We start from the raw sequence: 26,302 nt of genomic DNA on the forward strand, positions 1-26,302 counted from the left end.
TAAAATATCTCGCTTGGCATTGAACTTTGAGCTTTAAAATTTTACAGATTTTATTTATACTCTAACAACAACATTACACACTAACTAAAGTTTGAAACATGGGATCACGAAGAACGGGACCTTTAAACTAACATGCAGCAGCGTGTATGCAACATCATGCAAAAGTTCTCAGCAATTGAGCAATTCACATTTAGCCATGATTAATTTATTTTGTAAACAAAAGTGTCCCATTGTGCATTTAAATAATGTGGCTCCAACAATGAAACAAGAATGAAAAATAATTTTTGCGCTGGTGTACAAACACAATGGCATGATGACATCAAATGAAAGAAAAATGATGATTAGAAACAATTTCAGCAGTAAATCACAGAAAGAGAGAGAGAGGTATAGTCTATTTAGGCATGCAGTACTGCAGCAGGAAGCAGGTTGAGACAGATATGGGATGTATAAATCAAACCTCTCGTGCCTTACCTTTCTCTCCATCTGCTGGAGTGAGGGAGCAGAAAGAAAAGGACAAAGAAAGAGAGAGAGAACAGCAATTTAACGACGAAGTTCCTATAATAATTATATTCAGTATTCAAAGGCTGAAGCACACACACACAGACACACAGAGACTGCAGTGTGAAGCAGCGGGGAGTTGCTGTAGTGCAGGGACACAGAGATGGCACGTTCAGCTCTGTGTTATCAAACACTGTCGCAAGGCGAGAAGAAGCTCTTCACAACAAATCTCATCTAAAATCTAAACCCTGAAAATCTGATCTAATCTAAATCTAATCAGAGCGGAGCGATCTCCATCAGAGCTTAACTCCAGTGCTCATGGAGGCCTGTGCCGCTGATGAACTTCTCACAGACTTGTGCATATATAAACCCGCAGGTAAGTCTGCCGTGATTTCTAGGTCACTAAGAAGTGTTAATAATCCCAAAGAAAATTAAACTTTTTCATCTTCTCACAGATGTACATGCAAATTTCTCATTCGTTTTGTAATGGGAAAGGTAACTTCACCATGTGGCATTATTGAAACTACATTTTGCTGTAAAAAACTGTTGCTTGCTTTTTGCTTGGGCCTTAAAGGTTATTGTCAGGGCATTGATAAGTGGTTGCAAAGGTATTATGAGTTGTTGTTTTTTTCATGTTGCTAGGTGGTTTTCTAGTCGGTTGCTTGCTTACCCAAATTAAAACCATTGATCCCCAAGTATCTGATATTATGGTCGCTAAATGTTGTTTGGTTCAATCCTTCAATGTAAGTCTACAGGATTTTTTCCCCAAACATTTTATGGCTTGCTCTTCCAAAAAAACTCAAATCTAATGAATCATATGTGCGACTTTTAGAGTTTAGAGTTTTCAGGCAAAGTTTAATATTTTACAAAGTTTAATAAAACGAAAGTATGAGCAAAACACTGCTAATTTAGCATTTTCATCCTCTTACCAGGATTTTTATGATTAACTGACCCCACAAAAAAAGTTACATTAAAGGTGCAATGTGTAATATTTTTGCAGTACTATTTCCAAAAACCACTAGGCCAGTGTTATATATTTTGTTCACTTGAGTACTTGCCATTTTCCAAATGTTTACAACTATTTGTAAATCATGAGAAAAGTCGCCTGTCAATTGCGTCATACCCGCGTTACCCTCGGTTTCCGGTTTTATTTTGTAGAAACCATGGAAACACCAAAGACGCTTTAATATATTACACATTTTAATAGACAAGGGAACAACTGTTTTGATATATTTATAGACAGAAAACTAATTGATGTTATATAGCTCAACACGTTTAGTCTTATTGTTTAATATTAAATTTTCTTGATTTTTTGCGAGTACCATGCTTTATCATGCCTCAGAGGAAAACACTATTTTGTCAAATAGCTAACATAGCATAATCAGATGCAGCTTTATTTTTAGCAACAGTAATACAGTATTTTCTCCATCATACAATACATTTTAAAATTAATTGCATGCCATTTATCAACACAAGCTATCCAGCATTTAATATGATATTCTAAAATCGATCTCTCTTACTGCAGTGTTTAACAAGTGTCTCACAGCAGCCACAGAGCGAATGCACAGAGTAACGTTATAACAATTTGAACACACTCAAATGTATCTAATGATAACAGAGCTGCGTTACCTCATACGATTGACCGGAAAAGTGGAAGCAGCGCAGGCGACTGTGGCATAATAAAAGTTCTGCTGCTCGTGAGGCGTATGTTCCAGTGGCCTCGTTCAGCTCCCACAACAACATTTGGTCCTGCTCTGCTTCATACTACAGTAACGTTAATAATCGCATCCATTAACATTCCTTCCCGAGTCCTATCCCAATTCTTTTGCACCGGCCGTTTAGGTAAAGACCACATGTCCCAAGATTCCACGCTCAAACGTCATCAAGCTACGCCTTTGTTTTGAATAGGCCTCTAGCGACCTCTAGCAGACAGAATTCTTACATACTGCACCTTTAAATGAAAAACTTATTTTATTTCAGTTAGCTGCTAAGGCAACATTTGTCATTTTGATTTAGTTTAACTTGATGTACAAAAAGAACCAAAAATCAAAATTAATAAAAATGAAATGGACATTTAAAAAAACAAAACAATCATGCAAAACAATGAAAACTAATAAAAATTAAATATAAATTAAAAACTAATATTACTTCAATGACACTAAAATAACTGTCACTTACACACACACAAAATTTCCAATTGTTAACAAAATAAAACAAAATAAAATAAAATAAAATAAAATAAAATAAAATAAAATAAAATAAAATAAAATAAAATAAAATAAAATAAAATAAAATAAAATAAAATAAAATAAAATAAAATAAAATAAAATAAAATAAAATAAAAGAGTGGCTTATACCATCTGGGATTTGGGATTGGACCGTGGTCATTACATAACAGCATGAAGCCCAAATGTGTTGTGTCTGTTAAAGGGGTGGTTAAAGTGATTATGATTTCACTTTTTTAACTTTAGTTAGTGTGTAATGTTGCTATTTGAGCATAAATAACATCAAGTTGCATTCTATAAGTTTTAACTTTTTCTTTGTCTCTCAATCAGTGTCCGATTCCGGTTTGAACAATGTAAGGCTGAACACCGTTACTGACACTTGTCATTTTGGCAGCGTGAGATTCTCCAGCTTTGTTATTGTTGAGCAACAGAAAGGCGAGCTGTTAAAGCTCCACCCTCTTCTGGAAAGCGGGCGGAAGCAGCATCTCATTTGCATTTAAAGGGACACACACAAAAACAGCATGTTTTTGCTCACACCCAAATAGAGGCAAATTTGACAAGCTAAAATAAATGATCTGTGGGGTATTTTGAGTTGAAACTTCACAGACACATTCTGGGGACACCAGAGACTTATATTACATCTTTTAAAAAGCGGCATATTAGGTCCACTTTAAAACAAATTTAAAATAGCTATCTGGCTACTGGCCAGCATTATCTAATAGCCTATGTATGTGGCCTAAGTGATGTCAGTGGATTTTTTTGTACATTGTTCACAATGAGACCAACAACAAGCATTAAGAAAATAAAAAATGGCAATTTTGATTTTACATTTCAGGCAGGTTTTTAGTGGCCCATGGCAAGCGTGTGGATGTGTGTAACAGTTTAATCAAGTCTCACACCTGCAGCAGTGAAGACAGAACTGCTCTCCAAAAACACCCACAGCCCTCAACAGAAACAGTCCAACCCTCTGGCAGAATAAATCTGACCTCTGCACTGTTCCCCTCCGGCACTCACACATAAACACAGACACATTCAAGTCTGCGAGCCAATCGAGGCCCTTGCGTGGGCGAGAAGCATTGTGGGTAATCAGTCAAGGAGACATTACGGCTCCAAATTTTCAATGGAAAAAAAATGCAGCTACCGCCATTGACCTTCAGCCTGAAAACACACACACACACAGCCGGAGCAGCTGCATTCACAGACCAGTAGACAAACGCAGTGAAAGCGTATCCAATGAGCAATTAAAGGACAGGGAGGCACTGCCACCGATGTGCACACAGGGATTTTCCCTCTCATTCAATGCATCACGGGGGCATATGGCAGCCCTCCGTCGCTCAGTCACACAGCCTGTCAGGATTATTTCCATCACATCACACTCATTCAGTCTCCTGCAGGTCATATAATCACATTACACTGCTAACAAAGGCCACTGAGTCACATGACCAATTGCTCGCTATTATCCCTCTAATGAAGAACAGGGAGTGGGATGGGAGTATGAGAAATAAAAGTGAAACTACAAACACCGAGAACAAGAAATGGGGAGGATGGGAGGGAGGACAATGAGAGCGATTTATCATACAAGAAGTCACACCTCTCATGACGTGCCTGGATGGAGAGAGAGAGAGAGAGAGACCCATAGCAAACTGCAATCCAACTGTTCTACAATAGATTTTTTTTAACAAACTGGTGACAACCCATCTGAAGAAAAGTGAGCTTAAAGAGAAACTATCATTGTTTATTTTCTCTAAGGCCCAATATAGTTAGCGCTATAGTGAGCTCCATTCCATTTGTTCAGTCCATTTGAAAATCCTGCATGACATTGCGTCTAATTCACAAAATAATCTATATTGAAATGTACAGCTTATGCTGTTTAGATCAAACTGAAATGATTGCTAAAATTAAACAAACTTCAGACACTTATCCTAGTCGACCAAGATTTTATTAGTCAGTTAGTCGCACAAAAAAAAAAAAGTCCTCAGGAAGTGGCGAAGTCACACAGTCAATAAGGGACAGATAGTTAACGGCGGGTCCTTGTGGTATAGTCGCCTATGTCGGGCAGGGAATCCAAACATTTGACTGTCATCAAATATGCCTGCCTAAGTTCTGCATGGACATCCCATGAAAACTTGAAACCCCAAACGCTGTAGCTTGTTCGAGTGGATAACAGCAAGTGTGATTAATTATTGATGTATTTTATACAGAGTGTTCTAAATACATAGTTTTGTGTTTTAGCTATATTGTGTATGTCTCTGGCTAACCAGCTAACTCACTTTATTACTGTCTTTCTGAAATACTTCTGCTAATCAGCTGTTGGCCACTATTACCTAAAACTGTGTCCATTAATACAGATTGTCTGTCGTTCTTACCACTTTGAGTAATGATAAAGGATGGGGCAAGATTTGTTTTACAAACTTTAATGTTAAATCAGTCATTCACGTTAGTGCTGGAATAATGTATTGACCGTTATTGATACAGTTAATAATACAGTTCCCACATGCGCACCACAATAATTTAGAAATATACACATCGGTTTGTTGATGGACATACACTTGTTAATGCTGATAGTGAGGAATTATATCTCATATTGTACCTCAATCTGAGTAGAGTAGAAACTCACGTTGTTCTTGTGATGGAGGCTTGGGGTCGAATAACTATTTCTTCCAATGTTTCGTCATCGGACTCGTGTTAAGATTGATATGGTAAAATCAATGCCATCATTATTGTCTTTACAAGGTGTACAATCGCTGAGCTCCGAAGGCCTCCGGAGATGAATCAGTTATGGTAATGGTTGTTTGTTTCCGACTTGCGCTGTAAGCGGTAGACCAATCACAACAGACTGGGCCATCTGGCCAATCAGAGCAGAGCAGGCTCTCGGAAAGGAGGGATTTAGAAAGACTGATTCATCCATTGAGTCGTTTGATGATTATTGAACAATGTGGTGATATGCAATGTATATTATGAGAAAATGAAAGCGTTTTTTGACCTTTGATGCATCTAAACCTATTGTAGGAGACCTCCAAAACAAAATTAGGAACCTTTCAAATTCCTTAATAGGGGCACTTTAAATTAATATAAACGTGCGATTAGTCGACTAATGACATAAATTAATGACTACTAGTCGACTAGAAAACTCTTTAGTCGGGGGAAGACCTACATTATTTACTATATATATATATATATATATATTTTTTTTTTTTTTTTTTTTTTTTTTTTCCCTGATGTTTAAGAATAGAAGTATCTGAATAATAGTCCAAATTAAACTTTATACTTCCCTATGACTCTGTGCGAAGGTTTGAATACCAAAATGACACTGCTGATCTGTGAATGTGGGAAGTTGTGCTGACTTTTAATGTTAGTAGTTCAGAACAAGTTTGCTTAGTTTGATAAATTGTATTATTTTCCACAGTGAAGAAAGTTCTGAGTTCTGATTTCAGAGTACAGCGAACCATTTTATTTCAAAAGGTCAAGGAACATTTGATTTCTCATAATATATGACCCATTAAAATCCCTGAGACAATATTTGCATTATGAAAAAAAAAATAAAAAAAACTCTATGGCATGACTCAAAGGAATATTCTGGGTTATTTTCAATCTAATGTCTTTGCACAATACAATAATTCAATTCAATTCAATTCAATTCACATTTATTTTGTATAGCGCTTTTCACGATACATATCACAATAAGACCATCAACAAAAATGAAATAACTGTAAATGCATTTCCAATTTGTTTATACACATTAAAGTACTAGCCAGACGCCCAGATTGCTACAGATAGACATTAAGTTGACTATAATCTAAACTATTCTTTTAAAGACACGACCAAACACTATCAACAAAGGAATCTTTTGTGAGATGAGCAATAAAAACAGATGCCCAGTGACATTTATCATGTCGTATCCGCTAAGCGAGAATTCAGCACAGCCCAAAGCAACAGATGGGCCGCATTTCCTCCAGCTCTCTAACTCCAAAAAAAAAAAAAAAAAAACGTAGACAGATATAATGCGTCAAAAACTTTGTACTAATTGCAAGCTCGCTTCTTCCCACACAATCTCCACTCTCGCATGGCAGGATGACTTCGGCATCAGCGCAGCAGACCCCATGGTCAAATTAAACGGGTCGTTTAGAAAGAAAAGTGTCTTGCTGAATATCAATTAGCTGCAGATGAATAATTAAGAAGAGCAATGTTTTTAATTAGCCAAGTGCTGCAGAGTTTGAGCTCATGCAGAACATACTGACATAACAGGTAAAAGCATGTGCTGTGTCAGGGAGATATTTTAAAACATCCCTCATTCTTTATATTTCCATCCTTCTACCTCCATTTCTGCTCTACATTTCACCTGCTTTGTCATCATTTAGGCAGCTCAAGTTGGGTAAGGTTTGTGCTTTGCCTCGTCTTAATGAAGCGTAAAAAACACTCACAAGCATTGCCCGCAGAGACCCACACATATGACAACAAATCAAAGCTCTTTGTTAAAAATGTTGTCTCTTTCACCATGACCTTCGACGGCCAAACCGAACAAGGTCAGAGCTACTCAGGCCCCGGCATCCATCACCAGGAACTCAGTTGCCAGAACAAACTCTCAGTGTGCCAGGAGTTCACCCATCCAGCAGGCACAGGCCAAAGGCCAAATGTCGGGTCACAGCCAGCCTGTTCAGATCTAATTGGCACTGAGAAGAATGAGAATAAAAGTGATAATGAGAGAGTGTAGATGTGTATGTTGAAGGAAAAAGATGTGCGATTGTATGAGCAGTTAAGCGTGGTTGGAAACCGAGAGCTTGAGTTTAAGGGAGGCTTCTAAAAAAATATGATGATTAATTTCCTGTCACACTGTTTCCAGGGGATCAAAGCTGATAAAAACCTAAACGTACCTTTAACAAGGTCAATTTATGCATGACATCATGCAAATAAGGTAGTCCTTGAAGATTTCACACGGTTTCAAACTAACCATGTTCCTCACACGGGATAATCCATTGACCCCCCTGAGATCGCATCCTGCTAAAAGGTGTTTGGAAAAGCAGCGTATTACCCAGCAGTCTGTGCTGCTATGACAGGAAGGGTCAGTGGGTAATTGAGAGGGATGCTGAACAGAGGTCAGAGGTCATTCTTGCGTAGGCAGAAGGAGTTGACGGCCCCCTGTGTAGGACTGGACATGTCCTCTACTGAGACAGGGGGAAAAAAATTAACTGTCCAGCCAGTGTCCAGGCCTCATTTTCTGTGAGCAAAGATCAAATTAGCAGTGAACCAGAAGGCATGTCCTTTACTATTAAAGGGACCAGATACAAAGATTTCCCAATCACACTTGGTGCCCTACGTCCAGACCCCCACTCTACGAACGACCTGGTACTTTGACACCATGATCGATCCAATGCCCTAAAACACACAAGCATGCACACGCTCCTCTGTCCACCTGTCAAGAAGCATCTCCGTCCGATCTATATGATTTGACAAAGTCACCAGATACGCTCATAGACAGATATATCAAAATTAGTGTCTGGTCGAGGAATATTGTCATTGAAATATTGTGTATTCTAATCTGACCAACTGCCTTAGTCTGTTTAAAACAAGTCATCGGACTACCAAATATAACCAAACAAGCATTTTATCAAGAAAAATTAATTAATTAATTAGGCCAAAATTAGTTTTCCTCATGTGACACATCCATCCCACTTTTTTTATATGTAGAAATAAACAGAATGTATTTATTTATTTGATAATGTGACAAGCATAAACAGCCAGGTCAATATTCATTTTTTACATAAATCTAATGTGACATTCTGCAAAATTACATGCTTAATTTACCCTTGCCATAAAATGAAGGACAGCAAAAACAGTCTGTTATGTGATGGTGAGGTGTTAGACCTCAATGATATATTTGTAAAAAAAAATTAAATAATAAAACAATACATTTAAAAAGTATTTACAATTTCAATAATTACTATATTGATAAATTATATATAATACCTTTTTAAATGTTTATACCTTTAATAAAAATATCTGTGTATTATTTATACAGTGTAGTAGTGTTGTCAATATAATATAATTTTGCATAATTTTACTCATTCCTGCAGGTTTCGCACTCACACCAAAAGTGTGTGCACCAATAGTATACTCTATATAAGTGGTGCTCTCATAAAGCCGCCTCTCAAATAGCTCGCGAGTACAAAATTGACGTCTTTTTTGTGACTTATTGTGCTTAATCGGTCAAATACATACAAAAGTATATCAAAATTCCAGTATTCAAGTAAATGCAGTAAGTTTTGGAACGTAAATAATTGAGAGAAAATGCATGTTGCTTAACCCTCTGGAGTCTGAGGCTGATTTGGGGCTTGGAGAAGTTTTGACATGCCCTGACATTTGTGCTTTTTTCAGTTGTTCATAAACATATTAATGACACAAGTGTCAATGTTTATGCGTGGTTATTGAAAAAACAAAAAACTTAAGTCACTGAAATAAGGCCAAAAAAAGTATATTAAATCTGTGTTCACAAGACTTTTGGGTATTGGAGGTTGTAGACTAGAGTTTTTTCTTCAGAATTATGTAAAAATTATGCTGCCTACTCCTTCATATAAAACAATATATTGATTTAGTTTTTGTAAGACACTTTTTGTCAAGAAACACAGTATGCGTGGAGGCGTGAATCTGCATGAATACTGGGCCATTTACACCTGAGAAGACAAAAGAATCACATAATAATGACCTGAAATGACTTGCATATAAATGAGGCCTTTCAGTCAGGTAGGCTGTGAAAAAAACCCTCTGTAATAATGTCTCAGCTCATCATAAACAGCAATACTGTGAAATATTATTACAATTTAAAATAATGGTATTCTATTATATTCTTTAAAATATAATGTATTTCTGTGATGCAAAGTGTCTGAACAATTATGTTACCTCTATGGCATTTCACACAGGCTTTTAGCTTAAAAACATGCACATTTGGAGAAATATTAATGGATTCTTATATATTTATGTCAATTTTCTATACTGAGAAGTAATATTTATTGTCATCACTATGAGTGCTGGATACTGTGTTTTCAATTCATACTTGCAGCCGGAGGGCGCTCTGTACACCTTTAGTCCACAAATTAATCTAAAGAAGAAGAGGACATTTCAGGAATGGTGTTTTCAATTCATACTTGCAGCCGGAGGGTGCTCGCTGTACACCTTTAGGCCACAAATTCATATAAAGAAGAAAAGGAACTAGGAACTAACGGCATGTCTTCTAGAGATCGCTAACCATGGCTTTAACATCCAAATAAACACTTTTCAAGACAATAAATACACGATTGAGACGATGAATGCATGTATTGCCTCTGAATTTGCCTCTGAATAGCGCTGGCTCCGTGGGCGTGGCCGCATTAGCGGATAATGAGCTGAATCACAGACTTCTGACATGGCTCTCTTTTCATACAGATTACATAAACACAGAATGTTTGTTTTCGATTTGACTTGCATGATTTAAAACCTGACATTTCAACGTTTCTTTAGACGTAAGTGTCATTTTTTTTGTCATTAGTATTCATAAGTTACAGTTCATTTTCTGAGAACTATCAGATTGGACTTCGTTCAGAGGGAGAGGAGAGATCACGCATCATGTTAGTTTTCTTTATTTTACAAAAAGCACAACATTGTGTTTTTACTCTGAGTGTACACAAATAAAAGAAGACATTCTATAGTTTCAATTGATATATTACTTATGTCTCTATGACAAGAAATGACAGAGTATTTTAAGTCTGTTTTGCTGCAATGTGAAAAAAATCCTGCAAAACGCGCCGGCACGTTTTCAGACCTCAGAGAGTTAACAGTATATTGGATCCGTGCATAAGCTCTTAAAGTGACAGCAGCCTAATAAACCTGCTGCTGTCTGTCATGTTAATCAAAGAACAAAAGACAAAGAGAAAAATTCCTCACTGCTCACTTACTCACTTAATAACTTTTGTAACTTTAATTGTAAGCATTAATCTGAATTATTTTACAATGAAGACTATCCAGTGTTATTTTACATTGATTACTTTAATTTCTGTAGCATTTACCTGAATACTACTGTTAGACCAACCTGAAAAACTTAAAGCCATGTTTATATCATTTGTCTCTTTATTCTATTGTATTTATTTGTGCTATTGTTTGGCATTTTTTTATTTGTTCTTATTTAATTACTGTTTACTTGTTTTTTTGTTTTTTTTTGTAAATTTAGTTCAACGGTTCAAATAAAGCCTCCCTGTGCTGTGTGTAAGCTATTGCAACAAAATTACCCAAATTATCAAAAAATTACGAGATGATAACAAATTATCTGTATGGAGGTATATATGGCAGTTTTCCCCATGGAATCGAAAATGGTATCGAATATTGATATTTTTGAAGTTGATTTTTCGAAGTTGAAAATTCCAGTATCGTGACAACACTACAATGTTCAACACAAAAATGTTGAATGTAAGCACAAAATTTGGCACTTTCACTGGTGGTTTGAATGTATCCCAATTTTCCCATATGCTAAACGGCTGTATGTGTCATTGAGGTTTAGAGCCCATGTCGCTGTCTGTGCCAGGCCAGCTGTCAGTCTACGGGTCAAGCTCGGACCAACCTGATCACACAGTTTGATTAATTGACTGATCAGCAGCCCGAGGTATTAACTGATGGCTAAAGCACTTTTCAGCTTGTGTTATCTCTGCTGCGGCCATATGGGTAAAACCATGGGGAAATCAAATCATCAGTCACGTTCATGGAGAGCAGTCTCTAAGGAGGGCTAAGCCATCTATTACCACCAAGAGAGAACAGCTGAATAAAGAGGAGAGAGACACCCCTGCAGACAGAGAGGAGCAGAGGTAGACAATAGAGCGGATATCCAGGACAAAACAAAAGAGTGTTCCACTCTCTAATATCCAACTAGAGGACACACGGAGGGACCTGAAAGGCTGAACAATTGCCTTTGGAATAAAGTTCTCCCTCAAGGGAATGAGGGAACAAATAAGAGAGGGAGAGCGAAAGAGAGAGAGACAAAGACAGAGAGAGGGTCAAGGTAAAAACCGAGATACATAATTGAGAGAAAGAGAAGTGTGGTTGCCCTTCAGACATGCAGTTGACTTTGGATTTCCTGCTGATGGTGACCGCATGACTTCTGTATGTATGACCTCAGTCACGCAGTACTGTAACGAGATGGAGCTGTTTACATATTCATGTCCGCTGGGGCCTTCTGGGTAAAGGAGGGCTGCCCTTGGTATCTCCCAGTCAACTTTATTTCCATGGCAGTTCAAGGTGAGCCTTGTTTGACCATTTCTGTCTACAATAACTGGCCTTTTCTCCTTTATCACTTGCGATGATCAGAGAGACATCTGTAGACTACGTCGGTGTGGTGAAATGTAGCTTCTTAAATAATACACCACCTCTATAGTGTTTTATTAGTGGTGCTTGTTAAAAAAAACCTTGACTTGCACTGAATAAAGGCCCTTCAGGTGAAAACAATGAATGAACTGGTGTGACATGATTTTGAAAAAAATCAAGCCAAAACAAAGTTTGTTTCTGGAGATCTGTTTACCCAAGCAAACTTTTAAGAAAAGTTCAAGCACTGGAGAGCTGCTTTATAGTAGAAATTAAAGTTGTAATTGACCCTTCGCAAAGACCCGTCCACCTTAGTTACTGTTTTTGGCACTCACTTAGGTACTGGCTTTGTCCGACAAGCAAACAGACAAGACGGAGCAGGTTACTTTTGGTGTGAAACAAAGTTTCAGCTTTCAAACTGTCATTTTTTTAAGAAATTCAAATAATAAATACCATTTTGTGGACCTTTAGTCAAGTCAAGTCATTTTCATTGCGCTTTTTACAATACAGATTGTTTCAAAGCAGCTACACAGTGATAATAGGAAAATTAATGGATATAGATTATTTTGGCTTTATAGCAGCTCTAGGAAAAAGTTATTATTGAGCTAAAGTAAGTTTTTGATTGAATTGCTTCCTTGGTAAAAAATCATTAATTATTAACTTAGGGGCCGCTTAAATGACGTAAATGACACCTTTTTAACTGAAAACAGAAGACTTTTAATGCGTTCTTGCCATTCATTTACGTGTTTAGTCTATAGGTATCTTAATCTTTTTTACAAAGTGACATTGCAATATTACTTGTCTGGCCCACATAATACATAATTATTTGTCGTTTCATTCATTTAATAACGTTTTTTCTATACATAGGGAAAGGAAAGGGAAGGAGGCCTTCGCAGGGGATAGTTTAGATGACACTGGATCTGGATAGGCCTGGATCTGGCAGACTACGGTAAACCTTCTAATAATCAAAGAGACTAATATTAGCATAGACGCCATTCTTCTTATGATGTAGCGAGTACATCAGGTGTTATGGGAAGTGTTCCCGGTTCTGGCTATGATCCGATGCTTCCTGAAGCAGCGTTTTGAAATCGGCCATCCCTAAATAAGTCGTTATTTTGTTTCTTTTGCACACCAAAAATATTCTCGTCGCTTTATAATATTAATATTGACCCACTGAACAAACATGAACTGATTTAGAGGTGTTTTTTGTACCTTTATGGATCTTGAGAGAGGAAGTGTCATTGCTCCCTATGGAGGCCTCACGGAGCCATCGGATTTCAACTAAAATATCTTAATTTGTGTTCCAAAGATCAACGAAGGTCTTACGGGTGTAGAACGGCATGAGGGTGAGTAATAAATGACAGAATTTTCATTTTTGGGTGAACTAACCCTTTAATATTAGAAGGTATGTTGTTTCAACCTCAGAAAGACATCAATAAACACCATTTTTTAAGTTTTACAAAATGGCAAATTTAGCGGCATGATTGGTCAGATTGCCTGTCAATCAAACTCCCGGAGAAGGGTCAACTGTAATTGAAACTGACACTGTTTTTTCATGTGTAATATTGTACAACTGCTGCTTTAAAGCAATATATATTTTAGAAAGTTGTATATAAATGAACATGACGGGAGTACAGAACCGCAGAGCTAATGCAAGCATATCCACATCGCTAGGTTCAGACACGTTCTTAAATGCCGCTTTCTCACTGCTGTCATTTTTATTGTGCGTTTACTTTGTTATTGAGAGGAAAGCGAGCAGCACATATTCATCTAAATGCCACTTTTAGCAGTGTGGGCAGAGTCAGGATCACTGGTATACTGCTTTGTTTGAAGTTAACTTAATTGCATAATTTTGTTGAATGTAATTCTTACGCAAAAATGTGTTTGAGATCAAACAAATGACAGACCCTATTGAAGACCCCTATCATAGAAATTCAGAGTTGGAAACCACCCAAAACAAATTTGCAACTGCACAGCAACACACTAAAGCCCTCATAACTTCTGCAAACAAATATATTTCAGAATTTATTCCAGGTTATTCTGAGAATTACTATTTCGCACACACACACAAAGTGGGAGTTAGAATTTAGATTGCGCTAAAAGATTCTACTGCAGATCTGTGACCGGTGGCAGGACAGTAACTCCCACGTGGCCGCTCTCTCTGTGCTCACATTTGGGCACCTTCCCAATTAAAGGCAGATAAACAGCGGGGCTGTGCTCTCACCACACTCTGAGCAATTATCAGTGTGCCTCAATTCACTGTGGAAAGTGTTGTCTTCATTTGCAAAAAATATGTTTTTTTCCTATTTTGCAAATGCAGACAAATAAACAAAATGAAACTGAGGCAGCTGGTAGCAGCAAGTCCACAAAGAATGAATCAAGGGTGAATAAAGCCAATGTCAATATGGGCATTAGTGGAAATCTAATTATGGCATTTGTCCATCTGGAGAAGCCTCATGAACTGGTCCATTCACATCCGAGTACCGCCCTTTTCACCCAAAGACGCATGTTCAATCATGTTTACTATGTAAATTTAGCAAGGGATAATGTACAGTTGGCCGGTCGTTACCACAAAATGAACCCAGATGGGGGAGCAGGGGTCTTAAATCACCCTGAAAGGGTTTATTTTGCTATAATGACCGTCTGAGTGTACATTATCCTACTTATTAAATGTCTACTTACCAATTAAATTAATTAATGAATGGACTTGAAATATTGATTCGAGTTAAATTATTTTATGTGAGAAAGAGAGACTCCAGAGCAGAAAAACAAGAACAGTAAAAACGATCAAAAAAAAGTCTTGTGGTCATTATACAAAATATTTATGCACAGGATTGTAAAACTGACCAATCAGAATCAAGTATTTCAGCAATCTCTGCAATAAACCGACTACTACAGATACTTTATTCTTCATTTTTATGTCAATGTTCCACTTTTTTTCCTTTAATTTAGTGTCCTTCACCTCAGTACCAAGTCAAAATACACCTTTGTTAATTGTACCGATCACAACGCTTCCGGCGAACTTTAATTGCAAATCTACGCTCGTAATGAAGTGTGATAATCAAGGATTAGGGCTCTGGATAACGAAAGCCCAGATCATAACAGCTATATCCCACTTATTTCAATCTGTCTGGAGCTCTGCCACCTTCGCCAAGAAAGTGATTTTTTTTTTTTTCATTTTATATAACTGGGGAAGTCAGTTTCAAGATTTAAAATGAGGTCTAAAAATAGCAGTGTTTTCAAATACCTTCTCTCTCTAGAGGCACGGCTACATGCAGAAACCCTCCCGTTGCCTTTTGGGCTGTAAATTGACTTCACAAGCTGCTCTGTCAGAAAGCAGCTTTCCTGACACCTGCTGCCATCCATCAATCCAACCCTGCCCGAAGCTCGTGGAAACGGGCGGCCGGCTGAGCCAATTAGCTGCCGGGGTGAGCGCCGGGCACCGGTGCCAACCGAAGACCCAGCCAATTAGGGCTAGTTTCAGAACACTGGCACTGCAGGTGGGCAGCAAAGGCTACAGAACTCAGTGAACAAGGGGGAATCAGCAGGGAGCCCAAGCCGAGAAGGAGACGAGAGAAAACAGACACCGAAAAGCACACACAAGAAGCGGGATTGTACGTTACGCACCTAATTTACTGAAAATGAAACTAGCCATCCACACACCCACATATTCACATGATCAACATATATGGTTAGTCTTAGATTACCATAAATCTAAAACACATGCATTTACAAATAGCATCCATAGTTGGTACATACAGTCGATCCTAGTTCACATGTACTGCCACAATAAAGCTATTTGATATAAAATGTTGGGATGTTGAGATGTACATGAAAAACTCAAAATAATGCTAGAAAATATATAAATACAATAGCACTGCCAATATAAAAAATATACAAAAATTTTCAATGTTACTCAAAATAACTTATTTACATTCTTTCTTAATAATTTTAATTCAAACAAATTATCCTGTTCTAAAGCTTACATACCCTTAATTCCTAATAGATTTCCAAGAATCAGAGACTGTTTGTAGACATTTGTGAGTCTATAGTTTCTCCATTTTTGATACCATAAACAAAAATCCTACAGGTCCACCAAGTTCTTCGGTTTTGTAGCATGCTTTTCACATTTTTAATCATCCCTACAGTACAACTCAGGACAACTCCTACACCATTACAAAAAGGCTGCAAACAGCCATTGATGCTCGAGGAGGCAAAACAAGATTACGAACCAAGGTTATGTAAACATTTGAACAGGATGGTGTAAACTGAGGTATTATTTTGTCTTGTAGGATATATATGTAAACATATGTTATCTATTAAAATGCTGAAAATCTTATGGATTTTTCCAAAAGGTACACAAATTTATCAGCACATTCGCATGAGAAACACCAACTATAAACACTAACACATTTCCATTCATAATGCAGGAGACACACAAAACATCCTTTTTATCTCACTTAAGACTAAAAACATGAAGAAAACTCATTTCTCAGACCTCTTGTGCAAGGTAAAGATGGGAAAAAACTTTTTTTTTCTGTCCTCCCCAAATACCACCAACAAGTACATCCAATTCAAAAACCAGCAAGTCCTCTTTAATACCTGGGAAATTAAATTGCGGGGTATTATCAGTCAGGGCCAGTCAGCTGTATCTAAAATGTAACAGCGTTTGAAGCATGCAGATTTGCAAGAGGGGCGCATGCTATGGCTGGCACTATTTGAAGGCCGTAGAAAAGAAGAGAGAGAGGTTGGGGAAAGGGCCATTTGTGCTCTTGAAATACAAGCTTAACTGAAGTGGCGTCTGCAGCCTATCCAACCATCAAATAAAAACATCTGCAGACTCTAATAGGTAGAGCTGATTGTGGAAGCAGAAAACTCAATTTGAGATCAGAGGGGGGAAAAAAAAAAGTTCAGCCATAGTTCAAACTGTCAACTAAAATTAAAGTAATACTGTTTTATTAAAAAGATTAAAATCATGTACATTCTCATGAAATGATGACTTCAGTCATATAAGTAGTCAAAAAATTAATAATAATCAGTATATTAAGATTAAGTTCAAGATGACTGCAATATTGAAAATATAAAGAAAAAATGTACTAAGTGCACATTTATCAATTACCACAATAATGAATTTTAACTGTTTTATTTTGTGTTCGTTTTCTTTTAAAGGTGCCCTAGATTAAAAAATTGAATTTACCTCGGCATAGTTAAATAACAAGAGTTCAGTACATGGAAATGACATACAGTGAGTCTCAAACTCCATTGTTTCCTCCTTCTTATATAAATCTCATTTGTTTAAAAGACCTCCGAAAAACATGCGAATCTCAACATAACACCGACTGTTACGTAACAGTCGGGGTGTACGCTAGGGCTGTGTATCACCAACAATGTCACGATACGATACGCATCACGATACTAAAGCCACGATACGATACGTATCACGATATGGTTCAATTTAGAATTTAAATTTATTTTGAGCAGAGTTTAGTAACAGTAATATGTGTTTATTGAATAACCAGTGTTATAACAGTCGTGATAACTGAAAAACTATTTTGTTTTTGTCATTAAAAAAACCAATGATTTAAATTAAATATAAAAAAAATTGTCACAAAAAAGCTTCTTTTAAAGTCACTCCCTCAGTAACTGAATTGACAATTATAGTGACACTGAAGCATATCAACAAAGCTCAATGACTAATTTCACTTGCAACAGTAAGTTGACTGTAAGAAAACTAAGTTGGTTAATTATATCGGCTATAATATTATAATAATGTCTATACTGCCTGTTTTTTTTTCCATCTGTAAAAATGATTTTTTTGGATATCAACTCAAAATATGTTCTAGAACAACATACGTTTTTATTAACGTGGTCTACAAAATATGGGCTACATGAGTTTACAATACACACTTAACAATAAGGTTCATTTATTACACATCAGATAATGTATTAACATGAACTAACCATGAGCAATACATACTGTATTAGTTCATCTTTGTTAATGTTAGTTATTAAAAAATACAGTTGTTGATTGTTTGTTCATGCTGGTTTACAGTGCATTAACTAATGTTAACAAGATTTAAATGATGTGATGTGACCGCAAAGGGCACTTTCACTTTCACGATCAAAGTGCATGCCACTGATAAGCATTGTAAATGCAGTATTACAGTATAGCTACACATACCAATTAAATGCGCAGGTCTCCTCTCGTGCGTCCTCCCCACTGGACGAGGCCAATATCACTTTCGTTTCGCTTTCAGATATCTCTATTATATATGTCATCACTGCTTTTACCTTTCTAGATGTAATTACCGAAATCAAAACAGTCCATAAACTATATCCTCACGAAAACTTAAGTCAAGCCAGCTCGCGCGTCAACCTGAGAGATCGGCCTCCAAATTTCTCGGTTTCTAAATGGACGGTTTGGCTTGATTGACAAACGCTAACGTTCGGGCATGATTTATATACCATCGACCTGTCCTAAAACGTTAGCACGCTTTGATCGATGATTTGGAGATTGCGTGTTTCTCCGTTCGAGAGCGCATTTCCTGTTCACATTCGCGACAAAACAGCTGATTATTTACGAATGAAAGCTCACAGAAACGTGAATGTGCGCTTGCATTGCTTGCTAGCGTCAATTGACATCACGTGATTGGCTAGATTTAAAAGCAAGACAGACTCGATACGGCAGCTGCTGTATCGATACGCGCATCGTCAGGAGTTCATGACGATGTATCGTTGTATCGATATTCTGAGCACAGCCCTAGTGTACGCCCCCAATATTTGAATATTGCCAGCCCATGTTCCCAACATTATGAAAGGCACTAGACAAGGGCAGAACGTCTGGATCTGTGCACAGCTGAATCAACAGACTAGGTAAGCAAGCAAGGAAAATAGCGGAAAATGGCAGATGGAGCAATAATAACTGACCTGATCATTGATATCATGATATTTTTAGTGATATTTGTAAATTGTCTTTCTAAATGTTTCGTTAGCATGTTGCTAATGTACTGTTAAATGTGGTTAAAGTTACCATCCTTTCTTACTGTATTCACAGAGACAAGAGCCGTCGTTATTTTCATTTTTAAACACTTGCAGTCTGTATAATGCATAAACACAACTTCATTCTTTATAAATCTCTCCAAAAGTGTAGCATTAGCCGTTAGCCACGGATCACAGCCTCAAACTCATTCAGAATCAATGTAAACATCAAAATAAACACTGTACTTACGCGATTAGACATGCTGCATGACGAACACTTTGTAAAGATCCATTTTGAGGGTTATATTAGCTGTGTGAACTTTTTTTACGTTGTTTAAGGCAAGCGCGAGCTCTTGAGGCGTGGAGCACGAGATTTAAAGGGCCACACACCCTGAATCGGTGCATAGTTAATGATGCCCCAAAATAGGCAGTTAAAAAAATGAATAAAAAAAAAAATCTATGGGGTATTTTGAGCTGAAACTTCACAGACACATTCAGGGGACACCTTAGACTTATATTACATCTTTTAAAAAAAAGTTCTAGGGCACCTTTAAAGAAAGACAATTAGTTTTTACTATGGCGTTAGTGTTAGTTGAGTGTTAAGTAAGTGATAATGAATATTTTGGCACAAAATGTTTGCAAGAGCTTTACACAGTCAGATAATTTCTAAACACTTTCGGGTGACTGCAAAAACAACAATCCCTGGTGATTTGCCGGGTGAGAAAATGTCAGGCACACATTTCAGGAGCTTTTGCAAGACTGTCTGATCTTTTGTCTCAACAAATCACGTCGCCAGCCATCGAATAAGTTGCATCGGTCACTGGGTTGGAGATTGATGACTCTGCGTTTGATTGAAATGTTCGCCCCAGGGTTTGCCAGTGTCTGAATGAAATGATATGCGTTGTGATTGATTGGCTGTCCTGAAAGATCGCTAGAGGGCCAGAATCACCGAAACCCAAACACTACCAGACTTGACGAGTTTATTAATGTGTAGAATCGCTGACAGCATGTATGGTTGAAGAGATACACGAGAACTTCTCGCCACAGTGCAGAAATCACAAGATGTCGTTGCAATACATCTAAAATGAGCAATTTCGATATACTCAACAGGTCTATTTGGAAAGTGACACTATAGTTTAAATTTATAGCAGAACGTCTGAGGAAATGCAAGCGATTACAAATATCTTGTGTCCACCAAACAAGCTGACATACAAAAATCCAGAAAAGCAAAACAAGAACATTGCAAGTGCTTTTTAGAAATCTAGCAAAACTCAGGGTCTTTCGGCTGAAGAAAACAGAGCTTTGTTACTAAGCTGGTGGGCTTTGAGGAAAATGATTTATGGTTTCAGGTAGAGTCAGCGCTCTGTTCGAGAAGAAAGACAGCCATCGGAACAGCGACCTCAGAGCTCTTGGCTTGGGCGAGATAATTGGAGAGGCTAATTTGGGCATGCGAAGACTGTTCCCAGAGAATGCAGCCGGCACCAGCACTCAACGGTGCTATTGTACGTGACAAACAGTGTCTGAAGACCAGAGCATGATGTGAATTCTGATGAGAGAGGGATCGATATCCCCTTGAACGAGGAGAGGAAAAATAAAATGCTCATAGAGCAGCACTGGTCAGCTTAATAGTTCACAACCTTTGAAATAAAAGCTGTGTTTCTCAGGCATTAGGCTCCAGTCGTCTTCGAGAAGCAAAAGGTGGAAATGTGGTTTTCATTTGGTGGCCAAAATCGATTTGTAATGCTGTACATGCACAAATATTCACAATATAACTGCAACAATTCTACTGGTGACATAATATTATGCAACTCAGTGATGATTGCATGCAAATGCTGTTACATTTTAGCATTTTTTTAAATGTTATGGAAGGCAATGGGTCCCGTCAACTGTTTGGTTACTGACATTCTTTAAAATATCTTCTTTTGTGTTCAGGAACAACTTGAGGGTGAGTAAATGATGACCGAATTTTCATTTTTGGGTGAACTATCCCTTTAAGTTTGAGACTGTGTCATTAAGACTTGTTTAGAAATCCCACCCTATAGTAACTTATGAATATGAAAGTGTCAAGACAAATGTTTTAAAAGCTTGTCTTGTGTTGCATTAAACTGTAAGTTTAGGTCAACTGAATCAAAACTCTGACACAATGATTCATTTGCATCGACACTCAAAAATGAAGTCCCTGCACTGAATTTGGTTTAGTAATGAAATACTTTTATTCAACAAGAATACATTAATTTGATCAAAAGTGACAGTAAAGACACTTATTATGTCATAAAAAAGTTTATATTTCAAATAAATGTTGTTCTTTTGAACTTTCTATTCAAAGAATCCTGAAAAAAAAAAAAAGAATCACGGCTTCCTCAAAAATATCGAGAAGCACAACTGCTGTCAACACTGATGATAATAATTAGAAATGTTTCTTGAGCAGCAAATCAGCACATTAGAATGATTTCTGAAGGCTCATGTGACACTGAAGACTGAAGTAATGACTGACGAAAATTCAGCTTTGCCATTACAGGAAAAAATACATTTTAAAACATATTAAAATAGAAAACAGTGAATTGAAATAGTAATAATATTTCACAATATTACTGTTTTTACTGTATCTTGATCAAATGAATGCAGCCTTGGTGAACATAAGAAACATATTGAATACCAACAAATGATTTTTTTCTTTAACCACTAAATTTAAGTTACTATCAGCATCCAATAGTGAACCAGCAAGACTCTTTAGGCCCCACAAGAGTCCAAGAGATCCTGCTGTCCATATGACCTGCCTCTGCTTAGACCGCTCGAACGTTGAGAATACGACTAATACCATAAGAACCCACTGGCCCGTGTAAACGTCCCATGAGTAAGCGTGTACACCGCCTGGCTAATGCATTTACAAAGCAAACTGCAGAAACCCTGAAGTGTGGCACTGCGGCTCTTACTCACAGTAAGAATGCATTTCAAAAGCCTGATTGATGTTTAATGATTGAACGCCTTGCAGTCAGGCAGAATCGCAGTCAGAGGAAGGAGCTAGCCTGCTAGGACAAAGGACTTAACAAATCATCTTTGAAAGGTCCATCTATTCAAAGTGTGCTGAGAACAGCAGAACCATGTACTACCCCTGCAAGGACTTTCAAACACTTATTGATGTTTTGGAGGCAATTTAAACTAAATTTGCAATTACTAACAGGTTGAACATTACTTTGTGATAAAAGAATAATGTATTGATTAACTCACTATATCTTGTATATGTGCTATGTTTATTAAATGGTCAATTGTCACCATGGTGATGTGTAAATCAATTATTTAATCCATGCAAAAATGGCTGACCTACACACATGCTGCTAAGCTAAAAGACATCTAGCCATACCGTAAAAAAAAAAATCAAAAATTGTTGGATTGGAAAAACAAGTGTGAAGGTCCCTAGAAACAGGGAGATTACAATGAGAGTGAGGCAGGTTAGTCTCCAGCCTTTCACAAGGAAAAAATCATTTCAAGGAGAAAAAAAAAAGATATAAAAAGAAAAGAGTTTTATGATAGCACTGTCAGAACGGATGATTACATGAGAAAAAGCGGCATGAATCTGGTGATAACCCTTCAAATTCTATTAAAAAAGCTTTGCTCAAAAAAGAACTCAAAATTGAGAGGGATGAAGTGTGTGTGATGATGTCCGTGAGTGAAAATTTTCCGTTAAGAGAAAAAGACAAGAACCTGTCCAACTAATTTATCTCTGCGAGTGTGTTCATTTTGTACTGAAAGGAAAAGTCATATCTCAAGACGTGTCTAGTTTTCTTCATTGATCCATATTATTTATTTACACCTACAGTTCCTGAATGCTTGCAGAACGGTGAAAACTGCAAAACATGCAAAAACAATTGCATACAATAATTAAAGCATCACAGGATACGATCGATTAAGTACTGACCTGAAATGTTGTACGCATAAGCATGTGCAAAATTAAAATTACATCAATTTTACATGTCCTAAGAAGACTTGCATAGACAGACCTCTGCCTGAAAGTCTACAATGATCCACAATGCAGCTTATTCTGGCCAAGAAACACCCACTTTGACATGAAAAGATTGCCTGAATGATATAAAATGCTGTCTTTTTTTATGTTGCCTAGTTATGTTGCCTGAATTATATTACAATAATAAATGAGTGTGGAAAAAATGTATTCAAATAGTAGCAGTCTCAGCGAGCATCAGCTAGCTCATACCAATAAGCTGATTATTTGCATGCAATAACCAAAAAAAGCCAATAATATAATTACATAATATAATAAAATAAATAAATACATTAAATTGAATTCATTATGTAATTAAACACAAAAAATTGGATGGATGGATGGATGGATGGATGGATGGATGGATGGATGGATGGATGGATGGATGGATGGATGGATGGATGGATGGATGGATGGATGGATGGATGGATGGATGGATGGATGGATGGATGGATGCTGATGTGCTGTCCTTCCCTAAAAAATTGTGGAATATATAGACTTTTCTGGCCAACCAAAGTATAAAAAGTGCATTACTATTTCACAGACGTAACTCGGAAAACAAAACAGAATATACAATTCTGCTTGTGGACATCTAGTTGAAATGTATCAAACAAAACTACCTCCAATAGCAGCCCCCATAATGAGCTGAAGAACACAGCAGAAAGAGCTTCCATATCTGACAGTCTGACTCTTGATAAACCCATAATATTGAGTTATACTCCTAAACCAGCTATTTGTTACTCAAGCATGCTTCATTAATAGTCTCACTCACAACTGCTGCCAGCTTTGTGTGTATTATACTATACTGTATTGCAATGGGTAGGGATTGAATTAGAATGGATTGTTTCTTTGGGCTGTCGGGATCCATATTTGTGTTTGTTTCAGCTATAGCTGGTCTGTTTAAAACCTAGAGCTGACCTAAAGCATAGATATGTAAACGTAGATAGCACATTCGACCGCTCCAGACACGTTGGCGCACCCGCCATCTTGGAATGGTCAGTGTGTCGTCACTCGCAGTAAGAATCAACGATGCCACAACATTGCACACCTTCTGGTTGTGAAACCACCAAGGTTTAAATTCTCAAAGAAATGGGATAACCTTTTTATAGACAAGAATGCGTGGTTTGTGTTTTTATATGTATTAATTTAATATTACATGTTTTTACTATGGTGCTTTTTAATGTTTTTACTTTTACTATGGTAACGGTTAGCCTTCATCTTGTTGTATTGTATTAGTTTAGCAAAATCATCTGCTGAAGTCTATTGCAGATATAGATATTCACGTGTCTAACTACGGTCTAACCACTTTCTTTCGAATTTTCATGGACCGGCTTTGATGATTCCAATATGGTGGACGGCTTATATATAGTGGCCCATAGAAACAGCAGCTAATGAGGAATCTATGTATTTCTATGGTCTAAAGTCAGTTCAAATATGAAAGAGTGTCCTACTGCTGTGATCAGGTTTTCAAAGAGCGAATGCTGAAATGAGACCAGCGCCAACAAATCAGGGGAAAACATTCCTACACACAAAATGCCGAGCCGCCTCCTCCTCCTTACATTGTTTAGATTTACCCATTGTTCCCAATAATGCTTTCCCAATTCTCTCTCTCACTCACACACACATACACACCTTCCTTCCAGCCGTGAATTACAGCACATCTCACCCTCATCCTAAAAATGATTCATTTTTCTATTACAGAGATGACTGTGTGAAATGAGCTATGTAATCAATACCATACGTTTGTAAACAGCTCCAGTTCTCCAGGGAACCACTTTTTTTTTTTTTTTTTTACTTCATGCTCAAATAATCTGTGCCCTGTCAAAACCAATGGAGGGGCCCCTCGTCTTACAATGTGTTTACAAGGGCAATTTAGCTGCCTGCAAATAAAATTACCTTACACTGGAATGTGTGTACACTGGTATTCCTTTTGGATTAGCAAAGAATGGAAAGAAGATGTAAAGTTTATCAATAAAGGCATTCCTGCACTTTTCTATGTGCATATATGACTCTTTGTTATCTCTATGTAGTAATTTTGTGTGCGAGAGAGTTTGATGACGTTTTGATGGATGTGAATGAGATCGATAAGTGGAATAAGGTCCAAACACAAACTTCTGGAATTAAATTATTTTTATAATAAATAAAGATTTTAATATATTGCCACTTCTACTTTCTCTAAATAAATAGCTTGATTTATCATTACAATGGAAATACCAGAAATGTTATGACGTTGCGACTGCATACATTTATTGGAAAACGTGAACAAAATTCTCATTGCTTAATGATTTCTTAATCTTATCGTCAATACTGTTGTGAAATGATGTTTGTACTGTACCTGTTTGGATACTCTGAGAAGAATGACTTTTTAGAGGTTGCTATATTTTTAATGCAGTGTTAAATAAAGCAAATATGTTGAAAAACACATTGCTCTCAGTGCCAGGGTGAGAATCAGTTCCAAGCTAAATTTACATTAAATGACTTCCTGTGAGGCAACATTATTTAAAGAGCAGAGGTCTATCCTGAAAGGCGAATTACTCTAAGGCTTTGTTCAGACAGGCAGCAAAAATGTGATTGTTTTTTGCATAGCTGATTTAAATCTGTTTAGTTGTTTGTAGACTGAACGGCAAAAAAAACAAACAAAAAAAACAGTATTAAATTGTCTTCCTTTGACTCAAATAGTAGAGCATTTTGCTAATAAATATAAGTATCTTCCAAATGCATAAATGTAAACAGAATCCAGTCAAATCGAGTTTTCAAAGACATTTTTACATGCAGGACAAAATGTCATGTGATTATAATGTCATATGCATAGTAATTTCTATTAGTCACACAGCTATGATTTCACTCATTTATATGTGGCAGTCACTATGTAATGAACGGTAAAAGAGTGAGTAGTGTCGGACATTGCATATGGATGAATGTTTAAATTATGCCTCTGACGCTTATGCTGTCCGTCTTTCCACAATGACTTATGTCTCTTGGCACTTAAAGGTGACCTAGATTAAAAAAATTGAATTTACCTTGGCATAGTTAAATAACAAGAGTTCAGTACATGGAAAAGACATACAGTGAGTCTCAAACCCCATTTTTTCCTCCTCCTTATATAAATCTCATTTGTTTAAACGACCTCCGAAGAACAGGCGAATCTCAACATAACACCGACTGTTACGTAACCCAATATTTGCATAATGCCAGCCCATGTTCAAGGGATTACACAAGCCAGTATTAACGTCTGGAGCTGCACACAGCCGAATCATCAGACTAGGTAAGCAAGAACAACAGCGAA

General features: G+C 37.1%; 1 protein-coding gene across 7 annotated transcripts in view; it reads right to left on the reverse strand.

The window, feature by feature from the left end:
- Window positions 1-26,302, reverse strand: part of chchd3a (coiled-coil-helix-coiled-coil-helix domain containing 3a) — an 87,793-nt gene that overhangs the window by 33,978 nt on the left and 27,513 nt on the right. For 3 of the 7 annotated variants that reach the window (XM_048154439.1, XM_048154444.1, XM_048154442.1), the window contains one exon: window positions 472-486. The exons of 3 other annotated variants lie outside the window; for them this stretch is intronic. In XM_048154439.1, coding sequence (XP_048010396.1) covers window positions 472-486 — 15 coding nt within the window. The remainder of the gene's footprint in view (window positions 1-471; window positions 487-26,302) is intronic. One more of the 7 variants, XM_048154440.1, reaches the window with a different exon arrangement.

The sequence above is a fragment of the Megalobrama amblycephala genome, linkage group LG14 (genome assembly GCF_018812025.1).
Source record: "Megalobrama amblycephala isolate DHTTF-2021 linkage group LG14, ASM1881202v1, whole genome shotgun sequence".
Lineage (NCBI taxonomy): Eukaryota > Metazoa > Chordata > Actinopteri > Cypriniformes > Xenocyprididae > Megalobrama > Megalobrama amblycephala.